The 23,583-nt window shown below is 39.6% G+C and overlaps 1 protein-coding gene across 8 annotated transcripts in view; it reads left to right on the forward strand.

Annotated features, from left to right (window-relative positions):
* The window catches only part of TSNARE1 (t-SNARE domain containing 1), a 500,132-nt gene that overhangs the window by 414,873 nt on the left and 61,676 nt on the right, over nucleotides 1–23,583 (forward strand). For all 8 annotated transcript variants that reach the window (XM_075743202.1, XM_075743206.1, XM_075743200.1 and 5 more), the window contains one exon: nucleotides 13,364–13,479. In XM_075743202.1, the coding sequence (XP_075599317.1) occupies nucleotides 13,364–13,459 (96 nt within the window). In that variant the 3' untranslated portion in view covers nucleotides 13,460–13,479. The remainder of the gene's footprint in view (nucleotides 1–13,363; nucleotides 13,480–23,583) is intronic.

Here is a 23,583-nt window from a genome sequence, read left to right on the forward strand (position 1 = left end):
GCGGATTTATTTATCTTTAGAAATAGAAACCTGAGTCAGAGGTGACTGGAAGTTTGTTGCGCGTGATGTAATATCTGCCTGGTGTCTTCAGATTAGTTCGTGTTCTCAGATCTCTTGTGTAAAGGCAGTCTTGCATGTCAAATAATTAGAGTATTAAGAAATGCATTATGGCCAATTTTAGGAATGACTCACTAAAGAAAAGGGTCTGTTGGTGGTTCTTCCAGTTGAAGCACATTACAGTAGCTATTACAATCTTTGACATATCCATTTTAATTTCTCTAGCTCTCTGCTGGTTAACTTTCAACAGCCACAATGCATTTGAAAGAAAACTACTACATCCGTTCATAAAGGGCAATACAAGAAATGGAGAAGTGCAACAAAATGCCTGTAGGCCCACGTGTCACACCGAACCACTGACTAGTAATAAGTTGGAGTTTGTGAAGCAGATCAAGAGAAAAACTTTCCTTGATCTCCACCAGAAACTTTAAAATATTCTTAAAAAATACAGGCAAACTCAGACTGATTACCAAATAAGAGGATTATAATGAAAAAGGACCTCTAAGACTTAAAGGAGCTAGCATTAAAAAGTTAAACTCAGTAAATTAATATGTTAAGTACAGAGGCTTTGACAAGCAGAAAGGGGAAAATATACACACACCCATACAGATATCTATATGTTTGGGGTTTTTTTCCCATGTGGAGCTCAACTATTTAAGCTCTTGTCATAGATGCCGTGAGAAAAGAAATGGAGAGTTAAAAGCTTTGATCAGCTGCATGTAAAATAAGCTGGGACACGTAACAAGTTCAGAGGTTCCCGTCACTTCTGCAGAGTCTTCAAAAATATCTGGTTTCTTGAATGGCAACCTTAAAATTCCACAAGCGGGACCTCTCTGGAGATGTCTGCCTTTGAATTGTTCTCCAAATAGCACCAGTGCATAATCTTCCATGGAGGTTTCAGTTTAGGTGGAAGTACTCAGAGCTACTTTCAAAACTTTCTCAGAGCTTCAAACCAGTCATTCAGTTCAGTTTTCAGGAGTTTGGGAGGATTTGCAGATAAGCCTTATCCTGGAAACTGATTAATACCCTCATCTTCTCAGCAGCCTAGGAGAACCACCCAGCATATTTTTAAGAAAACCACGTCACAACAAACTGAACTACATAAAAACTTTTTAAACTTAGCCTAGTTGACAGTTTATTAATTTATTGGCTGTTCATCTCTACAAAGATTTCTTCAGATGGTATGTAACTGCAATTTCTTTTTCTTGGATAAAAGTTAGTTATAGTTGAGCAACATGTTGTCTTTTGGCTAAATGCCCATATTTCTACAATGCTGGAGAATCACATCTCTGCTGTCTTGTTCATTGGAAGAAATGTTTACAGATTTTTTTTTTTTTTTTTCCTTACACAGCATAAATGGATGGAGTCGATGTGCTTTCTAAAGTGAATCTTGAAAACTGGCTACAAATTGGCACCATGACAGAAAGCATACAACTATGGTGGATTTAATACATTTGATTTAATACATTTTGTTGCTTTCTGCCCCCTTCCATCCTTGCAATGAGCTAAAACTCAAACATCAAAGCTATTTTCCTTTAAAGACTCATAATTACATTTAATTCTTTCTTTTGCAGATTTCTCATTGCTGCTAGTAATGGATATGCTCTGTAGGATAGACTGTTGGCGCTAGGCTTTGTGACGTTCACAGAGCTCTATTACGTTGTCTATCACAGTCAAATTATTACTATGCACTTCACATAAAAAGTCCTCTGTGTTGGCAGTGCTGACTAGACTGCGCCTAGACCTGGGTTTACAGCTTTGACCAACAGGATCAGGCTCCAAGGCCATTTATGAACCAATGCTGATATTCCATTGTTGGTAACAAACCGATCTCTTTTATTCAGAATCCATTACAATTTGTAAATACTCAAGGATTTTGACATAGATGCAGGAAACGCACAGCTTTGATGGCAGTGAATAATGCAGTGTGCTTCTCAATGCTGTCTTACTGCCAGGAACTGATGAACAGTGAAATGTTTAGACCTGTGATTGTTTCCAACTTTCATATCAGACATTGTTCACCCTAGCTTAGTTCAGAGTAAAATATAGTTTAGGACATGTATTTAAGGATAATGCTACAGAAGGCTCCAAATGGTTGGTTGAGAGATGAAGGAAGGAACTACATTTTGTTCCTCTGCAGTATGAGCTCCAGTGCCATACCCGTAACTCTATTGTGTGACTACATAATTAAAGAGAAGTGCTATCATCTAGAAAGATGACAAAGCTCCCAATCTCAGAAATGACTGATCTCATCTACCTAAAACAAAAACAAAGAAAAACCCATGCACGTACAAACTGCATATTAAAAAAAAAACAAAACAAAAACCAACAATGAAAAACCCTAAAACACCAATATTTGTGTGTTGATCTTAGCAACACACAATGAGATCCGTCATTACAGAAATCCCTACTTGTGCTCTATTTATTTAATGAAGTAACATCCCTAATCTTATAAAAGGGGAAACTAAGAAAGCAAGAGGTTAAATAGCTTATGAAAGATCACATAAAAATTTAATGAGAAAAGTAGGCATAGGTGCTATATATGCCTGCACAATTCTCTGCATTGCCTGCTATTTTGAGAATTTAATTTTTTTGGTCTTTATATTTGAATGCTGTTCTTACAAGTCCTGAACTCTGCTCTTTGTTTGACTTTCCCTGGATCTCCATCTGCAAAACTGAGCAGAAAACCTCAGGAGAATACTATTTCACACAAAATTTTCCAATGCTTTGTGCTTTCTCATAGAGACAGAAGTACACTATCAACTCAGGCTGCATCCTGGCATTTGTGCGTTTAATCAATCAGAAACCTGAAAGCTCGTAGGCCAATGTGAAAATGAAAAAATAACAGAGATAAAAATACTATTCAAACTTTGAAACTTTTTAAGCTTAAACAAAAGCTTAGATCAGGAATTTTGATAGCCTAACCAATTCTCCATGGCATCTACAGAAAATCATGCTGCCTCAAATTTAATTTTGTCCCACCCAATAAAAAGATATGGAAGCACTGCTATTTCTTCTTAGTTTCACTGGTGTTATACTACATGTGACTTCATCCACTTCTCCTTGTGACAGCTATTAGTAGGTAGTAGAAAGGAAAGATCCTTTTATCCTTCAATGATGCTCATTTGGCAATTATTTAATACTCTTAGCTTGTTTCTGTGCGATCTGCTTTCAATAGGTGAAGACTCGCATGTAGGTATTTGTAGGGTTAAAAAGCTCTAAAATAGCTTTTAGTCTGCCTGTAGACCTATGCTGAGTTACACCAAGTGTGGAGGTGTGCGTTCCTTGAGTTCCTAGCACACAATTTGTTGTTTTTCCCAAGTAAGCTTTTCATGCCTAGTCTCAATTTAATTTGCTCACTGTTACTTAGCACTTTGCTCCCAAATAGTCTGAATACAGCAAAGGAGCAGCAGTGACATGGTGAATGCTTGTAAACTGGTGGAAAAATAGCATGCCTGGGAGGAAAACTCAGTCTTGAGCTTTAATAATATTCTTGGTTGCAAAACCTGATGGTTCTCTTGGGGCTTCTTTTTTATGGAGCATTCTTTTAATATTGTTATTGAAACATTTTTTTCTCTACACTCTTTGGACTTCAGTACCAGAAAAAAACCTGTTTACCATATTTAAAGATCTCTTTAAATTTCAGTGCAGCAGAAGTCAGTTCTGTTCTACAACACTATGATGTAATGCATGATAGTTTGTGCATGTCAGCCACTGCTTGACATGCTAATGATGGTATTGTTTTAGTAACAGAGATACTATGAGAATAGGAGTGACGTTAATGATGGTCTAGAGATGGTGGTAAGCAAAGTTTTTAAGAAGTAAAGTCTTGTGTTAACTCAAGACAAAATAAAAACCAGGCAGACTTTGAAACAAGCAGCGTAAATCTTTCCTGCTTCTTGGGTTGTTTCTTTTCAATCATATCAATTGCTCCAATGAAAATGCAAACACAGAATACTGCCTATTGTGGTTCTGTGACATTTCCACTCTGGAGATTGATCAGCTCCTAACACGGACTTTCTGAGGTGTTGATGGCACCTTTCTGAACCCCCTTCCAAAAACTGGGTTTATTTATAATTCATAGGGCTGGGAGGAGCTTTTGTGTGGATCAGTTACTGTAAGGTACTGACTAATGTTTATATGTGCAGCTGCCTTCTGGTGATAGAATCAGACTAACTTAAACCTTCAGTTTGTTCTGTGGTGCCTGAAGACTTACACTGAGGGTAATTTGTCTTAATTAGCACTGAGAATTGAAGGCAAGTCTTAGTTCAAGCACACTGCTTTGAAGACACAAAATCCTTTCTTTCAGCCCCAATGTGAAAAGTATTGATATATGAATTTTTTCCTCTAACCAGAAGTGCCTTTGTTTTCTTTATCTGACACTTGCATTTGGTTGAGGATGGTCTGAAGATCCTTCATGGCTGATGCTCCACCCTTTACCAAAAATTTTATTCTTATTAGAATAAAAAACGGCCACCCAAAGATTGCCGTTTCCAATCCAACCAAGTAGTCCTATTCATACGATAATATAATCTGACTAGTAAACACTGCTCAGCAAGAAGGTTTTCTCTGAGCACAGCACTGCTTTAATGTGCTTGAATCATTCTCTCTCTGCTCTGCTCCCTTGCAACTGCGTTTCTGGGTTTGAATTCTTGGGGGAATTAAGGTCTCTGCAAGTCTGCCTGTGTGGGGCTGTTAAGCATCTCAAGGTGGTTTCCTCAAAAGTATAAGGGCATTTGCTTTGCTACCTTGGGCAAATTCTGTTTTGGGAAAATGTGGGCTCTCTGGTGTTTCAGGTACACACAATAGTCATTACCTGCTTTACACTGCTGGCTAGATTTGCTACGTAGAATTTAAACAGCTGCCAGAGGTAGGTGGCTTCATTCCAGTGCTGGGAAAAAAATAATCCTCTTTACAGTGAATTTGTAAATCATGTTGGAGGCCTGCTGCCTTGAAAGACAAGATAGAAATGTAAGCCATTATCATTTGTTATTACGAATGATGTCTCAGTCATTAAAATAACAAGTATATTAAGAGAATATTAAGATTGCTAATTCAAGCATTCAGAAGTTAGAAAATGCAGCAATTAAATCTGTGTGTACAGGATTAACATCAGCCCCTGTCTGCTTTTAGGCAAACCAGCACAGAAAAACATTGTGCTCTTATTCTCATCCTGATAGGAGACAGTTGCAGATGGTGAAATTTGCCTCAGATTTTGAACATGAGTGTACATCAATTAGGGTTTGAGAGAAGTCATACCTTTCCCAAGCTGAGCCAAATTTCCTAGATGCACTAAAAAGTGCACCCTCGCTGAAGGGACAAACTCCTTTCTCCCTATTCCTCCTCACATTCCCCATCTTTCTCCAAAGCATGGAAGCACTAGAGAAGATGTTTGCATTGTCTTTCTTGGGGCAGGACACTTGGACATTTTTCAATAATTTTCTTTAATTTGGCTGCAATATTTTATTTTAAATGAAATAGCTTGAGATGGATTGCAGGCATGGAAAATGTAATCCTGAAAGGTTATCACTGGCTAAATGGCTACGTGGAAGAAAATTAAGTCTTGCAATAAGATATGCTGCGGAACCATACCTATAGATGGTAGTTGGCTTCACCTGGGGTGTATATAAAGAAGCTAAACGAATAGGGGAATCACGAAGAGACTTACGGGGAATAGGAAGACTGTGCAGAATTAGTGGAAAATGGCAAATACATAGACACAGCGTCATAAAGGAAAGTTTGAAATTAGTCCAAATGATGTGGAAGTAAAGACACAAAAACAGTGTGTCAAAGCAACGTGATATGTCCTTGCTGGTGTGGGCTGGTCTTTTCCTGTTGCTCTCATGTCTTGTGGGTTTTACTTATATGCAACTTCTCTGCTTCATTCTCGTTTAAAAACACTGAAAGTGCTTAATAATATTACTGGCCTTTTCTAGCCTGTCTGCAGAAGCAGTGATATTTAATAGAAAATTCATTGTTACTCTATAAGGAAGCTTTACCATAAAGGTCACCAAATTTGGTCAGGGCATTTTAATTTGTACACACGTTAAAGGTCATATTCCTCACTTCCATTGCAATAACGTAGTGTGTTTACTCTCTTATCAGAGATGATTGTGTATGACTTAGCTGAGGGATCTTATCAATGTAAATGGAATATAAAACAAAAATAATAATGATGAAAACACTGGTGCAAGTGTAAGGGGATTTTTTTCCCCTCTGTATTTTTACATGATGCTTGGAGGTAAACACACATCTACAAGGTCTGATTTTTCTGCTGTGTTACTCCAATATTTCCTTTTTTTCCCCAAGAGAACTCCACAGCCTTCAGCAGAGTTTCTGCTTGTGTATAATGGCATGACAGTAGTTTCAGATTCATAATATCATCCCTGTATAAACACATCCAAACATAATTAAGGACCTGGGCTCTCAATCCAGCAGACCTCAAATTAGCTTTCAAAATGCATATTAAGGGCATAGACAAATGCTTCTGTGCAATTCCAAATGACCTCTGAGGGCAGGGTGAACAAAATTGTATGAACCTCTTTAATGTCACAAAACTCTCTCTACAGAGATTTGCATATAAAATGTACCACTTTATGTCAAACATATTTGTTAATCTTACAATGAAGGAAACAGTACTTGAAAATTAATCAAGGTGGATTTTCATTGCCCAATAGAGGCCCTTAAAAAGGCCTGACCTGATAACTGGAGGCTGTTATTGTGTGTTTATAAATTCAATCATTTTTAGGTTTTATTTGCTGGATGGGTTTGCAGGAAATAGATCTTCATAGCAGATAAATATTCAATGGTTTCTTTGCTTGAGTAGTGGAATTGTACTTTCAGAATTTCTTGTAATCCTGGCTCTGTTGGCTTCATTATTGTTCATTATTTTAAAATTGTGTTTAAAATACACATAAACATTTTTATATATAAAATAGGGTAGTCTCACTGAGTCTTTTGGTATTGAGTATGGGGTAAGTTTTTGCTTACTTACCATAATAAGTCTTCTAAGAAACGATGACTGAAAAATGGATCTCCTCCCCTAGGAGACAGGTTCTTGCCCATACAACCCAACTGAAAAGCCAAGGGTATGTCAAATGCTTATGTTATTTGGCATTGCAGGAGGGAGGGACAGAGACACGTGGTCTTGGGTTAACCTTCTCGGGCGATGGTCTTTATCTGCTATCATCATCCTTATCCTAGTCCAAGAACAGGCTAAGAACAGTGAGAGGTGGAATAAGAAGCTGGGGTATTGGTGAGATTAATTTAGCTGATTATAGCAGCCTGCCCAGTGCTTTTGTTCTGCAGGAGACCTAGAAAATGCCACAATCATGGAGTCATGGGGCATGTCTCTACTCTGAGGTCATGTCGTATGCTCTGAGCTTCCCAGAACAGAGCAAGTGTTCTAGTACAGATCCCTGTCTGAACTACAATCCCTGTTTCTATGGCTTTTCACCTCCTTAGTAGAGCTGGTTGTGAAAAGTTGACCTTACTGCCGTTCAGTGTATGGTGTAACCAATCCATAGATGGTAGAGAAGCATGATGCTGCTTTTCCATATGTGAATCAAATGCTTACTGGTTTGACTAATTATTTTCTATTCTACATAAATACAGGAAAAGCAGTTTCCTCTGTCCTTTCCTATTATTTATGGTTTGGTCCAGCTAGCTTTTGAATCCTTAGCAAGAGAACATTTCTTTCCTCCTTGTAACTGCATTTGCTAAGGAATTTCCGAGATGAAACTTGCTTTTCTGGGCCTGGGGCTCTAATGGGCTCTAATAGTTTTTAATTACTTAACTATCTGTTGTGACATAATTAAAATGTCTCTCAACATTTCACATTTCACCCTCGAGAAATAAATATCTTCTAGGCTGTAAAATATGACTTGCAGCTGATTTTTATGAAACAATGAGGGAAAGGCTTCTTCCAGGCTCAGTCACATCCAGTTTGCCTGTCAATATAAAGTGCTTCTCAGCTGTGTCCCTAAATAGCCTCACTCATTCCTTCCCTGCTTTTCACTCCTATTTCACATGTGTGTTTAAAGAGCCTCTGTCAGGATTAAAATATATCTTTACCTATACCATTTTACTAAAAAACCCTGAGAGCCTAGCAAAAATAACTGTAAAAAGCCATTACGTCTTACTACAGGATTAGGGGTTTTTTTTGTCCCATGCTGCATTCTTTTCATCTTGGGAAAAATGTGTACAATGAAAATTGATTAGCTCCAATTTAATCAACAAATTCTAGGTGTTATGGGAAATGGGCTTACAACAGGTTGGGACAGAGCTATAAAACCAGAGCAGTGCAACAGCATACCATTCAACGTTCAGAATAAGCTGATATAATTAAAAGGAAATCAGATAATACTGCTTATAATTATTTCTCATACATTTTCCAGCAGAAAAAGATACTTTAAACTTTTCCCAAATTCAGCCTGATATTTTGTTTGTTGGGTTGATTTCTGTATCTCTATTTGGATCAATGTTTTCCAAAATGGAGTTTTGGGAAATGTGTTTCCCTGGGAAGAACATGGTTTTTAGGAGGTTTGTTAAATTCTAATGCCTCCTATATGTGGACAGGACCTTGCAATTTAGCAGGAAAAAAAAAAAAAACACAAAACCAAAACAACAGAGAAAGCAGCCGTACCTTTTTGTCACCTCTAGGAGTGTTTGGAAAACCTTCAAGTCTCTGAAAAAAAAAAAAAAAAAAAAAAACCCAAACCAAAACCTATTCCCTCAGTTTTTCTTTGTTGGGGTGAACATCCTCAAGATTCAGTTTGTACCAAGAGTATACTTCAGCTTTTGATTATCAGCTGCGCCGATAATCCTAGGTATGTCTTTTCCTTCGTAAGCAGCTAGGTATGCTTCAAGTGCAAGTGGAAGATACTGGGCAAAATTATAATTGCTCCTGCCAGCAATCGTGGGTGAAGGTTGCAGGACCTGAGAGGGGGTCACATTGCCTCAGAGCTTCCTGTGCTGGAGCCAGAGAAAGTCAAGGGCAATAGGTAATAGCATTAATGCACAGTGTGAAAGAAAGATCTTCAGCAGTTGAGGGGAGAAAGAGCTGGAAAAAGATGAGTGAAATCAACTGCGGATTAGTTGGATGCGTGGGAAATGTTATAAAAATGCAAAGCTCCCTGAAGAATTATGTCGTAAAATAAATGATTCATTTTACAGGTGGTTTGGTTTTTTGTTGGGTTGTGAGTTTTGGGTTTGTGGTTTGGTGTGTTTTTTTTTCCTTAAACTTTCTGTGGATGTGGCTTTGCTGTTCTGAGACTACTAATTTTGGGGCAGAAACCTAATAATATCTGGCTCAGGGCAGTAAGGAACTTGCCCTGGTGACAAATGATCCCCTTACAGGTTTCGAAATGGTTTACCATTTCCATGTAAAGCATAGACTAACCTTGATTCAAGGGATGGCATCATGAATTACATTTTTTTCTTTTTTTTTTTTTTCCTTTCGAGACTTGGAATTCTCTTGAGATTGGCTATACTTCCACACATGCCATGGGTGGAAAATTAGGATCTTGATGTTAAAAAAAAGGTTTGCGTGGTCTCGTGGACATGGCTTTAGATGGATGTCCCAAGAAAACTTGAGTAGATAATTAAAATTTGTAAGCATACATGATGTACATAGCATAATAATTACCCATTTACTCAGTAAGGCAGATATCCTGCTTGAAAGGGAGGGGAAAAAGTACTACCTGTATATGCATACATGGGAAACGCCAACTCTAGCACTTCCTAGCTGTTCAGTGCTTACATTTCCGATGCTGGTGTGCTTCCAGTGTGCATTGGTGCCTGGGGGCTGTTAAAGATATAGGGATGTGTTTGTTTTTGTGTCCAAACTTCCCTCAAGGATGACAGCAATGGCATTAAGACACCATTTATAATTTCAGTTTGGCAATCAGATTCTCTTAACCTAAACTAGGAATAATAACCAGCAGTCATTATATGGAATATTATGTATGCTGTTTATTAGTTTATATTTATGTAATATTGAGATTAATATTATATATATTCATGGTCTGCAGATCCTACCTGGTGAACAGAACAATCTATCCAACGTGGTCTGTGCTAACATCTTTCATCTCTGATAAGGGCAGGGAATGGGTTGCAAGAGCTCACCAAAATGTAGACTTGTCCTCTTCACAGGACAGGGTTGGTGAACTCCACGGCATCTCATATGTGAAGAGATACTTGCATAGACCTTCCTGAAGCAGCATGTGCATCTGTCCCTTGAGGGGCACTGCTGCCTTTTGCTCATTTATCAGTATTTTTCCACCTAAGTGACAAAAAGAAGCTGGGATATACGGCCACTCTTCCTCAGTGTGTGTAGAAAAGGTCGTGTGATCAGGCAGGGCGCAGAAGCTGTGTTTGTAGTGCTCCTTCAGCATGTACAAATTTATGACTGGAGACTAAAGAGACTCAAAGAACTGAACATTTTCCTTATAGAAATATAAAGTAAAGAAAGAACTAGGAATTAACAGGAGAATCCTGCAACAGATTATATGGCTGTGAAGGACAGTAATACTAAATCCACTAAGAGATGTTGTAAACAGAGCAGGAATCATTATCCTGACTTACCAGCCAGGACAAGGTCATAAAATGTGAACAAAATACCAGAATACAGGCTTGGCTGCATCTCCCCTACCCTCTGATTAGTCTGTTTATGACTGAGTTTTATGCTTGCTTTATGTTGGTTAAAAACAAGAAAAAAAGGGGGGTAAGGAGTCTACGTAAAGTGCAAAATAAGAGTGAATAGGACTTTGCAATGCTGGAAAGAGCAAAACAAGGGAATCTCTGCAAAGGGACTGAAGGAAAAGCCATCTGAAGTGATAACTGTACAGCTTTTGAAACTCTCATTAGAAATACTTGAGAATGCTGCTTGAAGCTAAATGACCCAGTAGCATCCTCTGCTGACCAAACAAAGGCTCTGGCATTTTGGAAGTGGACAAGGACATCTAGGTGTTTTAAGATGGTCTGCAGCTCTAAGCTGAGTTTTCCTGGTTTGACTTGGAATTAGTCAAGGTTAAAAGAAAAGAGGATGCTGTAGCAGGCCTGTTGTCTCATGCACTCAGCTTTCAGAATATAGTTAAGTTACCCCTCTAGAAATGAAGGCTGCAAGTGCAGAGCCTCTGTGAAGAAACATCACTTTGCGGGTGAAAAAAGCTGTTAGAGGCATAGACGTGGTGCACCTGTACTGTCCCCCCAAGAGTCACAGTGTGGTGGTTTGACCTAGCAGGCAGCTAAAACAACCACGCCGCCCTTCGCTTACTTCGCCCCTCACAGTGGGATGGGGGAGACAATCAGGGGAAAAAAAGTAAAACTTGTAGGTTGAGATAAAGACAGTTTAATATGACAGAAAAGGAAGATGATGATGATGATAAAAGAATATACAAAACAAATGATGCACAGCACAATTACTTACCATCCATAGACCACTGACGACCAGGTAGTTCCCAAGCTGCAGTCTAAAGCCCCGGCCAGCTTCCCCCAAATTATATACTTACTGAGCATGATGTCATATGGTATGGAATATCCCTTTGGACAATTGGGGTTAGCTGTCCTGGCCGTGTCCTGTCCCAGCTTCTTGTGCACCCCCAGCCTCCTCACTGGTAGAGCAGTGTGAGAACCTGAAAAGTCCTTGACTTGGTGTAAACATTGCCCAGCAACAACCAAAATATCAGTGTGTTATATCAACATTATTCTCATCCTCAATCCAAAACACAGCACTACACCAACTACTAGTAAGAAAATTAACTCTATCCCAGCTGAAACCAGGACCAACAGTAAACTGATTGAAAAGTGTGAGCAAATGGGTGGCCACAAGTAGAGTTTTGGGGAGGGGCAGAATAGTGTCCCCCCGCACACTCCTTCCTAGCATACCTGACAAAAAGATCCTTCTTAATACACGCCCAAGGAATTATATATTTAAGGCACCTATTTTTTTCCAAACCCAAAGAAAACATTTCTGTGTGAGTAATTGAAAAGCAAATGGAGAGCCAAGATGAATCACTGATTATCTGCTATGGACATAGGACAACATAGTGTTTTAATTTGTTAAAAAATAATAATCTGGAAATCCACACTTTAATAAAAAACAGCAGTTTGGTTGGCGATTGATTATGGAGGAGAGGACAGGTCATGCATGATAGTTATCTGCTGGAAGTGCTTCTCCAGCTCTGCACAGCAAAACGGATGGGCCCTGGGGGGAGTTGTGAGGGAATGAAGCACTGGGCTTTGGAGCACCACTGGAAGAGATGAGCTTCCTGTCACTTGCAGTGTAAGAGGCCAAAACATCTGTAGAACGAAAGAGCTGGGTAACTATTGCTGTATGGGAAATGCAATGTGGTGCAGAGTGGTGTAAATCAGTTAGCAAAGGATCTGAGGCAGACTGGGAGGGATGATTACAGCAGTTAGGGGAAGAAAGGAAAGAAAAGTGGATAACAGCAATAATATTAACATAATCTTTCCTGTAAGAGTGCTGCTTCAGCTGTAAGAAAAGTAAAGAAGTCTGGACAAATTAAGTTGGTTTATCAAGTCAAGATGGTGTTATTAAGTCTGAGTTGACTCTCTGTCTCACTGAAGTTACTGGGTTTTATGTGTTGATACGAGGATTACTGGCACTGTGGGATCATGGAAACACCTTTCTAACCTCTCCAAAAGGGAGGAAGAGGAATTGAACTATCTGGAAAAGATTTTAAATGGGAACAAACAACATTATGCCCATGAAGGTCACTGGGAAGGCTGATGGGTTTAAGTAGAAACAGACATCAGAATTAAAACCCTGTAGAATCTCTCTTTTAACATATCTTAATTGGAATGAAATCAGGGTGGTTAAAGCTGGAGTTACATTTGCCTACCCTATAAACAGCTTACCTTTTTGCTTGGCTAGATTTCATTGCACAGCAGGGTGGAGAGAGACCTCTTTATCTTGCAGTCTTCCCCTGGTAGCCAGAAAGCAGATTTGACACCCCCAGACCAAAACTAAACTGAATAGCCTTACCCAAGTCCAACCCTCCAAGCAGAATCTGGAAATTTAGTGTGACACAAACAATGATTTAAGCAGAAAGGAAGTTGTGCAGAGAAGGTGATAATATTTAAGGGATTGTCACTGAAAATGAAGAATCTGGATTGTTCAGAAGGATGAGTCAGTCTGAAAAAAAGAAGCAAATTATCCATGTTGTATTGACTTCTTTCAAATAGTTCTACCCATGGAAAAATATCAAAATTTCTTCATGGATTTACCCTCCATCTTCATGTTAAACCTCTATGCACTTATTTCTTTATCTTTCTCCTCTTTTAGCTACGAGCCAGGAAGATGAAGTGCTGCCTTCTGTCTATTGCATTGGCCGTTCTCCTGTTCATTGTCGTAATCATTGCGGTCTCTGTCAAGCGCTGATCTGGCTATGGTTTCCACAGGTAAAAGCCTTTAAGTGTTTTATTATACAGAGTATGATGGTTGGGAGACAGATTAGGAAGCTGATAATGGTAAGAAAAAGTTATCTTAACTTGTACATTCAGGTGTGGCCTATGAAAATAATTTCCTTTAAAGGGTAATTGAGCTCATAAATAACACCCTAGTGTTATTGGATCTTTAAATGTAAGCCAAGCTCGTATTCAAACCAAACATTTTATTACCCTTTTCTCTGCTGTTTGTGTTGTGTTTCATTTTATGTGGATCTCATAGCAATGCTAATTAATGACTCCTAAATCCATATGAATTAGAGATGCAGAAGCAGTGTTAAAGACCCCAGACTGAAGCAGAGTCCTGGGCAATTCGACATCCCCCAGATACACTGAGATGTTCTAAAGAGACCCTGGAGCAAAGCCCTCCTGAGAAGAAGGAAGACAAACAACGGGAAATTGTAGTATGAACAAAAATATAAATGAGTTTCTGGTGATCGTTGCTCTGGATCCACCCTCAAAAGGACTATTGGTCTGTAGGGAGACTGGGCTGTAACCTTACCAAGATAGATGAGACATCAAAGCAACTTCATCCCATTGGTGAAGATTAAGCTATAGTATGTTTTCTTTGTAAGGAATGTGCTTTAAAAGTAAAACATAAGACACAAAAAAGGATTTTCTTTTCCTTTTATTTTTTGCCTCATTTCCCTAGGAGAATGACTCATAAGTTATTTCTGATAATCTCTGTCTGATAAAAAGCATTTCTGACTATCTGCTGCTTTAGAAGGTCACTAGGCCATTGTTTAAGGAGAAATTATTAGATTTACAGGATTTCTACTACCCAAAGGGCTCTGGAATCCCAGGTCAGCATGCCTGCTGCCATAGTGGGGTTTCTGACTGGTAAAGCCAGAACCCAAGAGTATCAATGGGACTTTTACTGCAGACAGCAAGTAGGAGTCCTGAGGCAGGAAGCAATGGAGGCTGGGGACAACTATTGGTTTAGAGACCTCTCATGTCCTACAGAGACTTGCATAAAGCATGTGTGATATCACTCCTGTAGTTAGTAGATACTGCGTTATACTGAGGCTCACTGGGAGTTTTTACAGCAATTCACTGGAGATTTCTTAGCCTGAACTATGGTATAGTCATTGCACCATGTTTCCATGATGGTCACTGACACAACTGGAGTCCTGCAATGGATGGCTATAAAATCTTCAGAAGGGATAGGCAAGGAAGGGGAGGCGGTAAGGTTGCCCTGTATGTTAGGGAGTGTTTTGTCTACAGCTCGACAATGGTGATGATAGGGTTGAGTGTTTATGGGTAAGAATCAGGGGGAAGGCCAGCAAGGCAGATATCATGGTGAGAGTCTGTTATAGATTACCCAACCAGGATGAAGAGGAAGACGAAAAAAGGAGCGTTTACGAGCCGAATATGAGCCAGCAGTGTGGCCAAGAAGGCCAACAGCATCCTGGCTTCTATCAGAAATCTTGTGGCCAGCAGGACCAGGGCAGTGATCATCCCCCTGTACTAGGCACTGGTGAGGCCGCACCTCAAATGCTGTGTTCAGTTTTGGGCCCCTCACCACAAGAAGGACATTGAGGTGCTGGAGCGTGTCCAGAGAAGGGCAACGAAGCTGGTGAAGGGTGTAGAGCACAAATCTGATGAGGACCAGCTGAAGGACCTGGGGTTGTTTAGTCTGGAGAACCGGAGGCTGAAGGGGAGACCTGATCACTCTCTACCACTACCTGAATCACAGAATCACAGATTGGTGGGGGTTGGAAGGGACCCCTAGAGATCATTTAGTCCAACCCCCCTGCTAGAGCAGGATCACCTAGAGCAGGTTGCACAGGATCACGTCCAGGTGGGTTTTGAATCTCTCCAGAGAAGAAGACTCCACAACCTCTCTGGGCAGCCTGTTCCAGTGCTTGGTCACCCCCAGAGTGAAGAAGTTTCCTCATCTTGAGATGGAACTTCCTGTGTTCCAGTTTGTGCCCATTGCCTCTTGTCCTGTCACTGGGCATCACTGAAGAGAGTCTGGCCCCACCTTTTAGATATTGATAAGCGTTGATCAGATCCCCTCTAAGTCTTCTTTTCTCCAGGCTAAACAGACCCAGCCCTCTCAGCCTGTCCTCATACGAGAGATGCTCCAGTCCCCTAAACATCAGGAGGTGTTAGTGAGGTGGGTGTCAATCTCTTCTGCCAAGTAACAATCAATAGGACAAGAGGAAGTGGCCTCAAGTGTCACCAGGGGAGGTTTAGATTGGATATTAGGAAAAATTTCTTCATCAAAAGGGTTATTAAGCATTGGCTGCCCAGGGAAGTGGTGGAGTCACCATCTTTGGAGGTATTTAAAAGACATGTAAATGTGGTGCTTAGGGACATGGTTTAATGGTTGGACTTGGCAGTGTCAGGTTAATGGTTGGACTTGATGATCTTAAATGTCTTTTCCAACCCAAACAATTCTATGATTCTATCCTCTGGAACTACCCTAGAGGAACTGTAAGCGATTGGAGAGATTTTGTTTATCGTTTTGATTTACAAGTGTTCAGTGTTACTTGACAATGGTATCCTTTCACCTGAGGGTGAAGTCATTGCCTTCCAATGTGCCTTCTTTCTACATCATGCTCTGAACTGAAACTAGCAGGCATTGGTTATAAACAATCACATAAAATCCTTCACAGAAGGTGTAATAAGCTTTGGAACTTCTGGGGTGACATTGTGGATGACAAAATTTGGGTACAGAAAGGAATTGTACAAATTCATGAAAGAAAATATCCACTGAGGAATGTCAAGTACCATGTCATTTTTTCTGGATGAGATCATGTGCCTTAAGTTATTGCTAGGAGAAATAGCTGTAAATATTTTTCTATGCTTGTGTGCTGACCAACACTGAATTAAGGATGATATCACCTTTAGATTGATCAAATATGGATGTTCTTATGGCATATATATGTGTGTGTGTGTATATATATACACATACACATCGATAGATATAAATTCTACATATATTTTATTCCTCTTTTACATAAGAGACACTGCTTACGGGTGCAGATAGTGATCTGTCCTGCTGATTTAAGTCTAGAGTAACTACAATAATTTTAGTTGCATTACTCTGGTTTTACTCTGCATTAGTCTGGTTTCAAAATGTGATCCATCGTGATAATCTATAATATAATAAAATGTCTTTTATGTATAGTTAAGTATTCCTATCTACTAGAAATCACAAATCTTATCAACAGTTGACTAAATCTAGACACATTTTAATCTAAGTCCCTTAAGTGGAGAAAGGCAGAGAACCAAAATATTCTTACAATAAAACTCCATTGGAAAACTAGAGTTAATCTTCGGTTAAGAGATCCATGTCTTGAGGGAAGTGAACCTAGAGACATTAATGAAAGCCCTAGGAAAAATATAATGCTCTACTTTTCATCATCAGTTGTGAAACTAATTATTAAACTTCTAAAACAAGTTACTCTCCAGCAGTACAAATGTGGGAAAACCTGCATTGAGTTATATTGGAACAAGTATCCTTTCTGATCATTATAAAATGTTCTTATTGTAGGTTGACCCCAAATGGTATGTGGCAGATTTCACACTTATATTTTAAAGATTTCCGAAACAGAACATTTTCAGAATTTCCATGTCCATAGTGAATAATTTTTCTGTTCTGAATTGCAAAGCAAATGGATTTCAAAATATCAGTGAATTTAAAGTTTCAACCACCTCAACAGACTGTTTCATATAAAACTGTCCTACATACTTTAGGGAGATAGAGAACAGCTGCGTTTACCTCTACATGACTGGAGAAAATAAAGGGAAGAAAGCAAGCTAGGGAACTAGTTGCAAAATAGTCTAATAGGTACAGGACACATAACTGAATAAAATCCCAAGATTAGCAATGACTGCCCAGAACTTTAATTTAACATGTCATCAAAGAGTTTGTTCTGTGATGTATCAGTAAGGAGCCAAAAGAAACAGCACCAGACACGCTGTTCAAGTGGTGTAAGTCCCATTTGCATGATATTCAAGGTAGGCTTCTTTACCTTTCATGAGTGCAGCCATGATGAGAAGTCTGAAGATCACTATTCACTGAGTTAAAGTAAAGAAATTATGCTATTAGTTTCAATGATCACTAATGATCATTATGATCATTAACATATAAAGTCTTCTTCCTCTTTTTTTTTATTGTTCCTGTTTCTACTTTTGCAATAATGATACTGAATCAACGGTTCTTCTCAAAAGGATATAAACCCTACTTTTCCCCCCACCGCCATAAATCAGACATGACTTTTGGCAGACAAGGCATTCCTTCCATAGGAAACATCACTTCACGAATATTGAAAAGTTAAAAGTACTTTTTCCCTGTGAGTTTCTCAAGCAGTGGTGGCGTCATTGGCTGCTGGCTCAGTGTGTGCAGAGACCAGCTGTTCAGGAGAGCTCTGAGCCCTGACTTCTGCCTGTCGAGGCCCCTGCTGTAAGTATGTCACCGCTCCCTTGCAGCAGTTTTGTCTGGCAGAGGGAGAGAGGAGCGTCTACGGCAGACGTGGAGAAACTCCTGGGGATGTATGTCTGTATGTTTGTTTGCTGACACCTCAGGAAAATAGCCCAGGAACTTTTGGGTCACGTTGCTCGTATTGTAGCAACATTGCAGCTGCTCTTTTTTCTTTTATGGTACAACATCAGTAAACATCTTTAAAAGGACAGTATCGCAGTAGCAGTCTGAAAGAAGTCCCTCCTTTAACAATGTCTTTCTCTAGTGCCAGGATTTCTTAGCTTAGATAGACCTTCTGTGTCCTCCTCCTTTTGACTCATTTGGATGAATGCACAATTACACAAAGTGACAATCAAGACTCTTGGAAACCTAAGTCTTAAGCATTCTTTATAGGAAAAAAAAGAGGTGACAAACTTTGAGAAAGATGCTACATGCATTTGATAGTTGGAAAATATGCTTTCCAATGACAACTTAATCATCTTGAACTATTTAGCCAAAGAAAAAGAGAATGAAAGATGACTTGACTACTCTGTGCCCTTTTCTTGGATTAAGTCATTGCAGCAGAAGGTACCTTCCCCATTTACAAGACACACTTCAGTCAAACAAAGGTTACTGGCCTGAGTACATGGACTTTGTTATACAGGTCCTTAAACCCTGTGGACTTACTGTTCTTTCCAGCCTTAGCATCTGTCAGTGAATAAAGAGTTGAGAGCCCAGAGGACTAAAACAGTGGTTTCCTTCTTGGTAGCTGATGCTCAGATATGGAAGAGCAGAACAACAGGAAAGTGTAGAAGTGATCATTCAGCAGAATATTCTCCCAGCCTTCAGCGACTTGAAGCTCAAAGTCTTCCTGATCCAGGAAGTAGTTATTTAATCTTTAGCAGCCATTGATGCATTCCTTTCTTGTTAATTTGAACAGTTGCATTTTGAACCATCATAAACTTCTAAAATGTGAAATACCCCGAGCAAGGAGTTCCACTTTAATTACAGTCAACATGTAATCTTTAATGTACAGCTAAAAATCCATCTTGGCCAGCATCTCCAGAGCAGGGCTGCAGTCCATATGGAAAAGCAATAATCAGGCTCCAAGTATCTGTTTCCTGAATATGCAACTGTCTTGTTTTGAATTTAAATTGAATTAATTATTATAGAAAACTAGAAAATATTGTTTTAATTTGTATTATTTTTCCCTCCTTTGCAATCACAGTTTTCCTTGCCTAATTCATTTATGGGCTTATTATGTGGTTAAATCATTTCTGTAACCTAACCAATAAGGATGAGGTTCAGACATATTATTTTATACAGTCTGTCTTTGGTGTTTGGTTTTTTTTCCTTACTTTCAGACTTTAAGGGTTTTTTGAGTTGGGTCCCTGTGTGCTGTACCTCTAGTTCCTTGCAATGCTGTAGAAATCATAAAACCTGCACTTGTAGTCACTATGTGTGTTTGAAGGAGCAGAGGAATGTCCCTTCATGCAGTCTGGCCTAGGGAAGTAAAGAGCATCTTCATCTAAGAGTTTTAAATCTTGGAGTTTGAAACCAAGACAACGGAACAGATTTCAGTGTGACAGATTTTTGCTAGGTTAGCCTCAGCCCCTTCTGATGTCATTAATTCTGCACCTTTCCCTCATAGCAACAGACATCCAGGTAGGGCATAAAGTACCATGTGGAGCCAAGAAGAAGTTCTTCCAAGGCAGAACACATCAATAACCCACCGACAAGTGCAATCGGAGCCCGTATCTGTCGGGGTCATGAGGGCTGTAGGTGGCAGAGAGGGAAAGATTGACAAGTGGCGTTGTGGTACTTGGCATTTACAGTTCTGTCCTTCCTTCCCAGCAGGAGACAAGTCTGGGCACCCTCTTCTGACACTCGCAATAGAAATTCTGACATTTGCTCAGTGCGTCTCTTCCCTGGCAATGTCGGGTTGTAAGACCACAGCAGTTCCTACTCAGTATTGAACAGAGCAATAATTCACCCTAATGAACATAGTAAATAAGGGCAGAACATAGACAGGTTTGTTTCATGGTATTGCTTTTGCCTTTTAAATTGATATCACGGGGCTGGCATTACTTTGTGTCTCTGTTTTTACCACACGTCTGCATATGGCTTAATAACTATGTGAGTGGCTCAGTTTTCAAGCTTGTTTCAGTCTCTCAGGCCCTGAAAGGGTCATAATATTTTTGACATCTGTCATTCAAATTCTAAAATAATTCACTCCTCTGCCCTGGCTGTGGTATTGCTGCTATGTTTGCTCTGCAGCACAATCAGGAATCAATAACTCCGCAATATCTCCCCCCGCCCTGTTTCCTATTATTTTGAAAAGGTTCCTGCATTTATAGTCGGGTGTCAATTCTTGTCAATTTGATTCTTATCTTTTAGTCTATAATTAATTGCTCGGGTGCTGGCATCCTTGCTCAATTTTTGCTCTGGCAGGAAGACTGAGATACATCCTGATTCTGCAGTAACTTTTGCGCTTCAAATTTATATGAGCCAAAAATGAGATCTGAATTTTCACTTATTATTATATAATGAGTCTTGTTGTAAGATTTGGCCCAATTTCTTAAATTAAGTTAACATTTATACTCTTGAAGACTTTCTTGATTTCAATGACCATGTCTGCATTTCACTTAGTTAAATTATTTCCCTGACAGCCAGTTAAAATCTGAGATACAGACAGGTAGAAGGGAGAAATTATTACCAGTAGAAAATAAAATTTTAAGATACAAGAGTCTGCTTTATACAAAAAATCCTTCAAAGTAACAGGGTAAGAAAGTCGGAAGTGTCAGTAAAAAGTAAATTTTTTTTTTCACAGAATTTCTCTGAGTTTTCACCAATTATACACACCTCTTCCAAACCTTCAAAGGGATGATTGTTCTGGTGGGACATCACATGATCAAGTTGCTGTGGTTGAATACATTTGAGGCTGACCTTGATTGTTGTCCATCTGCATGCTCTTTGGTCTTTACAAGTATCACATAATGCCAGGTCATTAATTCCATTGTGAAAGAGAGCTAAGGGAGGATGTATTACGTTGCATTTGCCTTAGCTTGCAAGTCCACATGTAGACAGTTCCTGCAGCTCAATTAATGAGTAGTAACTTGAATTCATTGATTTGAATCTGAAGTCAGTAGGAGTTTCAAGCAGTCAGCAGCTTGCTTCGTCCCATCTCAGGTTTCTACACGGTTTCTTTGCAATGGGTAGGAAAACGCAGTACTCCCACTGAGTAGCTGTGCACAGTGCTGACCCTTTGGATGGATGGCAAGTCTCTGAGCTTCCCAAAACAATCTGCAAGCATTAGTTATTTATGCTTTGTAATGCCTTTAAACTTTAACTATTGACACACCTCTAAGGACCTTACAGAAGAGGCTGATCTTTAATGTATTCAGTTTGAACTGCTAGAAACAACACCAAAATGGCCATGCTGATTCAGACTAATGGTCTCTCTGGCCTCATATACTGTGTCATTCACAGCTACTTAAGGAAAGACCATCTGAAAAGAAGAAGATATATCAGCTAGAATCATGGACAGCACCACTCATTCCTTTAACTGCCTAAATATAGCTTTAGGTGCCTAAAATTTAGGTTCCAGCTTCAGAAAAGATTGTCATATGTATATCTAAAATCTTTGAATGAGTCAGTGGCAAGTGTCCTCTTCCCTGTGGATAGTTTCATTTCCTCAGGAGCAGTGATGTCTGGTGGAGGGAGCAGTTGGTGTTTCCAGTATGATTAATGGCTCAGGAGGGTTCTCTGAGCCATAAATCAGTAGCCCCCGGGAAAAGGCAGGATTAGGCTCTTTGTAAGAGTGACATGGATTTATAAACTGCTCTCACATCACTCCACCACTGTTAGCTGACATTTTCAGTTGGCAACGCTTGAATTATCTGTCTCATCGAGCCCCCAAAGTGAGATTTTGGTGTTGTGAGAGGGACAAGTGCAGAGAAGAGCAGCCCAAGGGAGTCCATCGTTCATCCTGGTGCCCCTTGGCTCTGGGGTGAGTGGACTTTCAGTGAAGTCAGTTTGGGAAGGTGTGTGGTTCTTTTTGATAAGGTTAAACCAGCTTATTCTTTTCTGGAGAACAATTCCTCTTGGCCTGGGGATGATGGGAATATGGGTAAGGTTGCTGCTGCTGAGTGCAGAGCTTGGTGTGCGGGGGACCAGGAGACCCTGAGTGGCCAGTTCTGTGCTAGCATGTATTGATCCAACAAAAGCCACAAAGTCTGCATGTTTCATCACCATTTCAGTCTCAACTGGTTCTGTGATATTTTAAAGCTTTTTGTATGTGAAAGAGAAAGTTTGAAAGAGAGGTCTCTGATGCTGGCAAATAATAGACAGATCTTCACTTTCCCTACTCATAATATTAAGGTACTGTTACTGTTCTTTATCTTTTCTCCCTAAGTAACTTAGAAATCTAATCTTAACAAACTTGTTTTTCTATTGGAACAACATGGCCACTGGAATTGTGGCAATGTTCTATCTCCAAAATCACTAGCAAAGACAGAATCTATATGTTGCTTTTCCCCTTCTGTGGACATGCATACAGTAGTATTATATAGAAGCTCTGAGGTCATCAGGCTTTGATACACTTGGGTACACACTTGGGTACTTTACCTGTCTGTGTTCTTGAGATGTAAATGTGAAAAACATCTCCTAAGACAGGGAATCTGTATTGGGTCTGGATGAAATTGAGTTAATTTTCCCCACAGCAGCCCTCACAGTGCTGTGCTGTGTATTGGTAGCTAGAAAGGTGTTGATAACACAGGTTTTTTTGGCTACTGCTGAGCAGTGCCAGTGCACATCAAGGCTGTCTCTACAACATTTCTTTCCCCCCTCTGCAGTAGACTGGCGCTAGGTAAGATCTTGGGAGGGGACACAGTCAGGACAGCTGACCCACACTGACCAAAGGGATATTCTATATCATAAGAAATCTGCTCAGCAGTAAAAGCTGAGAGAAAGGAACAGGAGGGGAGGCATTCATTATTACAATGTTTGTCTTCTGGAGCAACCACTACACGTACTGATGCCCTACTTCCAGGGAGGTGGCTGGACATCACCTGCTGATAGGAAGTAGAGAATAAATCTTTTCTTTTCCTTTGCTTCTGCATGTGGCCTTTGCTTTTGCTTTATTAAACTGCCTTGATCTTGACACACAAGTTTTTTCCACCTTATTTTCTCCCCCCGTGCTCCTGCTGAGGAGGGTAGTGATAGAACAGCTTGATAGACACCTAGCATCCAGCCAAGGTCAACCCACCAGAGAGATGGTGGTGGTCAACCTAGTTGGAAGATGGCCTCATCCCAAGATGTGCTGTAGATCATTATGTTCTCCTTCACAAACAACTTACTCTCTCCAAGCAACTGTAGTGATCTGGGAGGTATTCTTTAAACCTGAGAGTGAAATCAACAATTCAAAGCTGTTTCTATGGCCTCCTTTTATTCCTAGGTCTTCATTGACATGAAAATAAATAAAAATAATAATAATTTAAAAAAATTACAAAATCCCACATAACTTCAGACGTGAATGAGTTATAATGTAGTGGTTACCATGTCTTTATTAGCTATCCACTTCCTAGGGTAGATCTTAGAAATATCCACATTTTTATAATATATAGTCTGTTCAATATATCAATAATAAA

The sequence above is a fragment of the Balearica regulorum genome, chromosome 2 (genome assembly GCF_011004875.1).
Source record: "Balearica regulorum gibbericeps isolate bBalReg1 chromosome 2, bBalReg1.pri, whole genome shotgun sequence".
Classification (NCBI taxonomy): Eukaryota; Metazoa; Chordata; class Aves; order Gruiformes; family Gruidae; genus Balearica; species Balearica regulorum.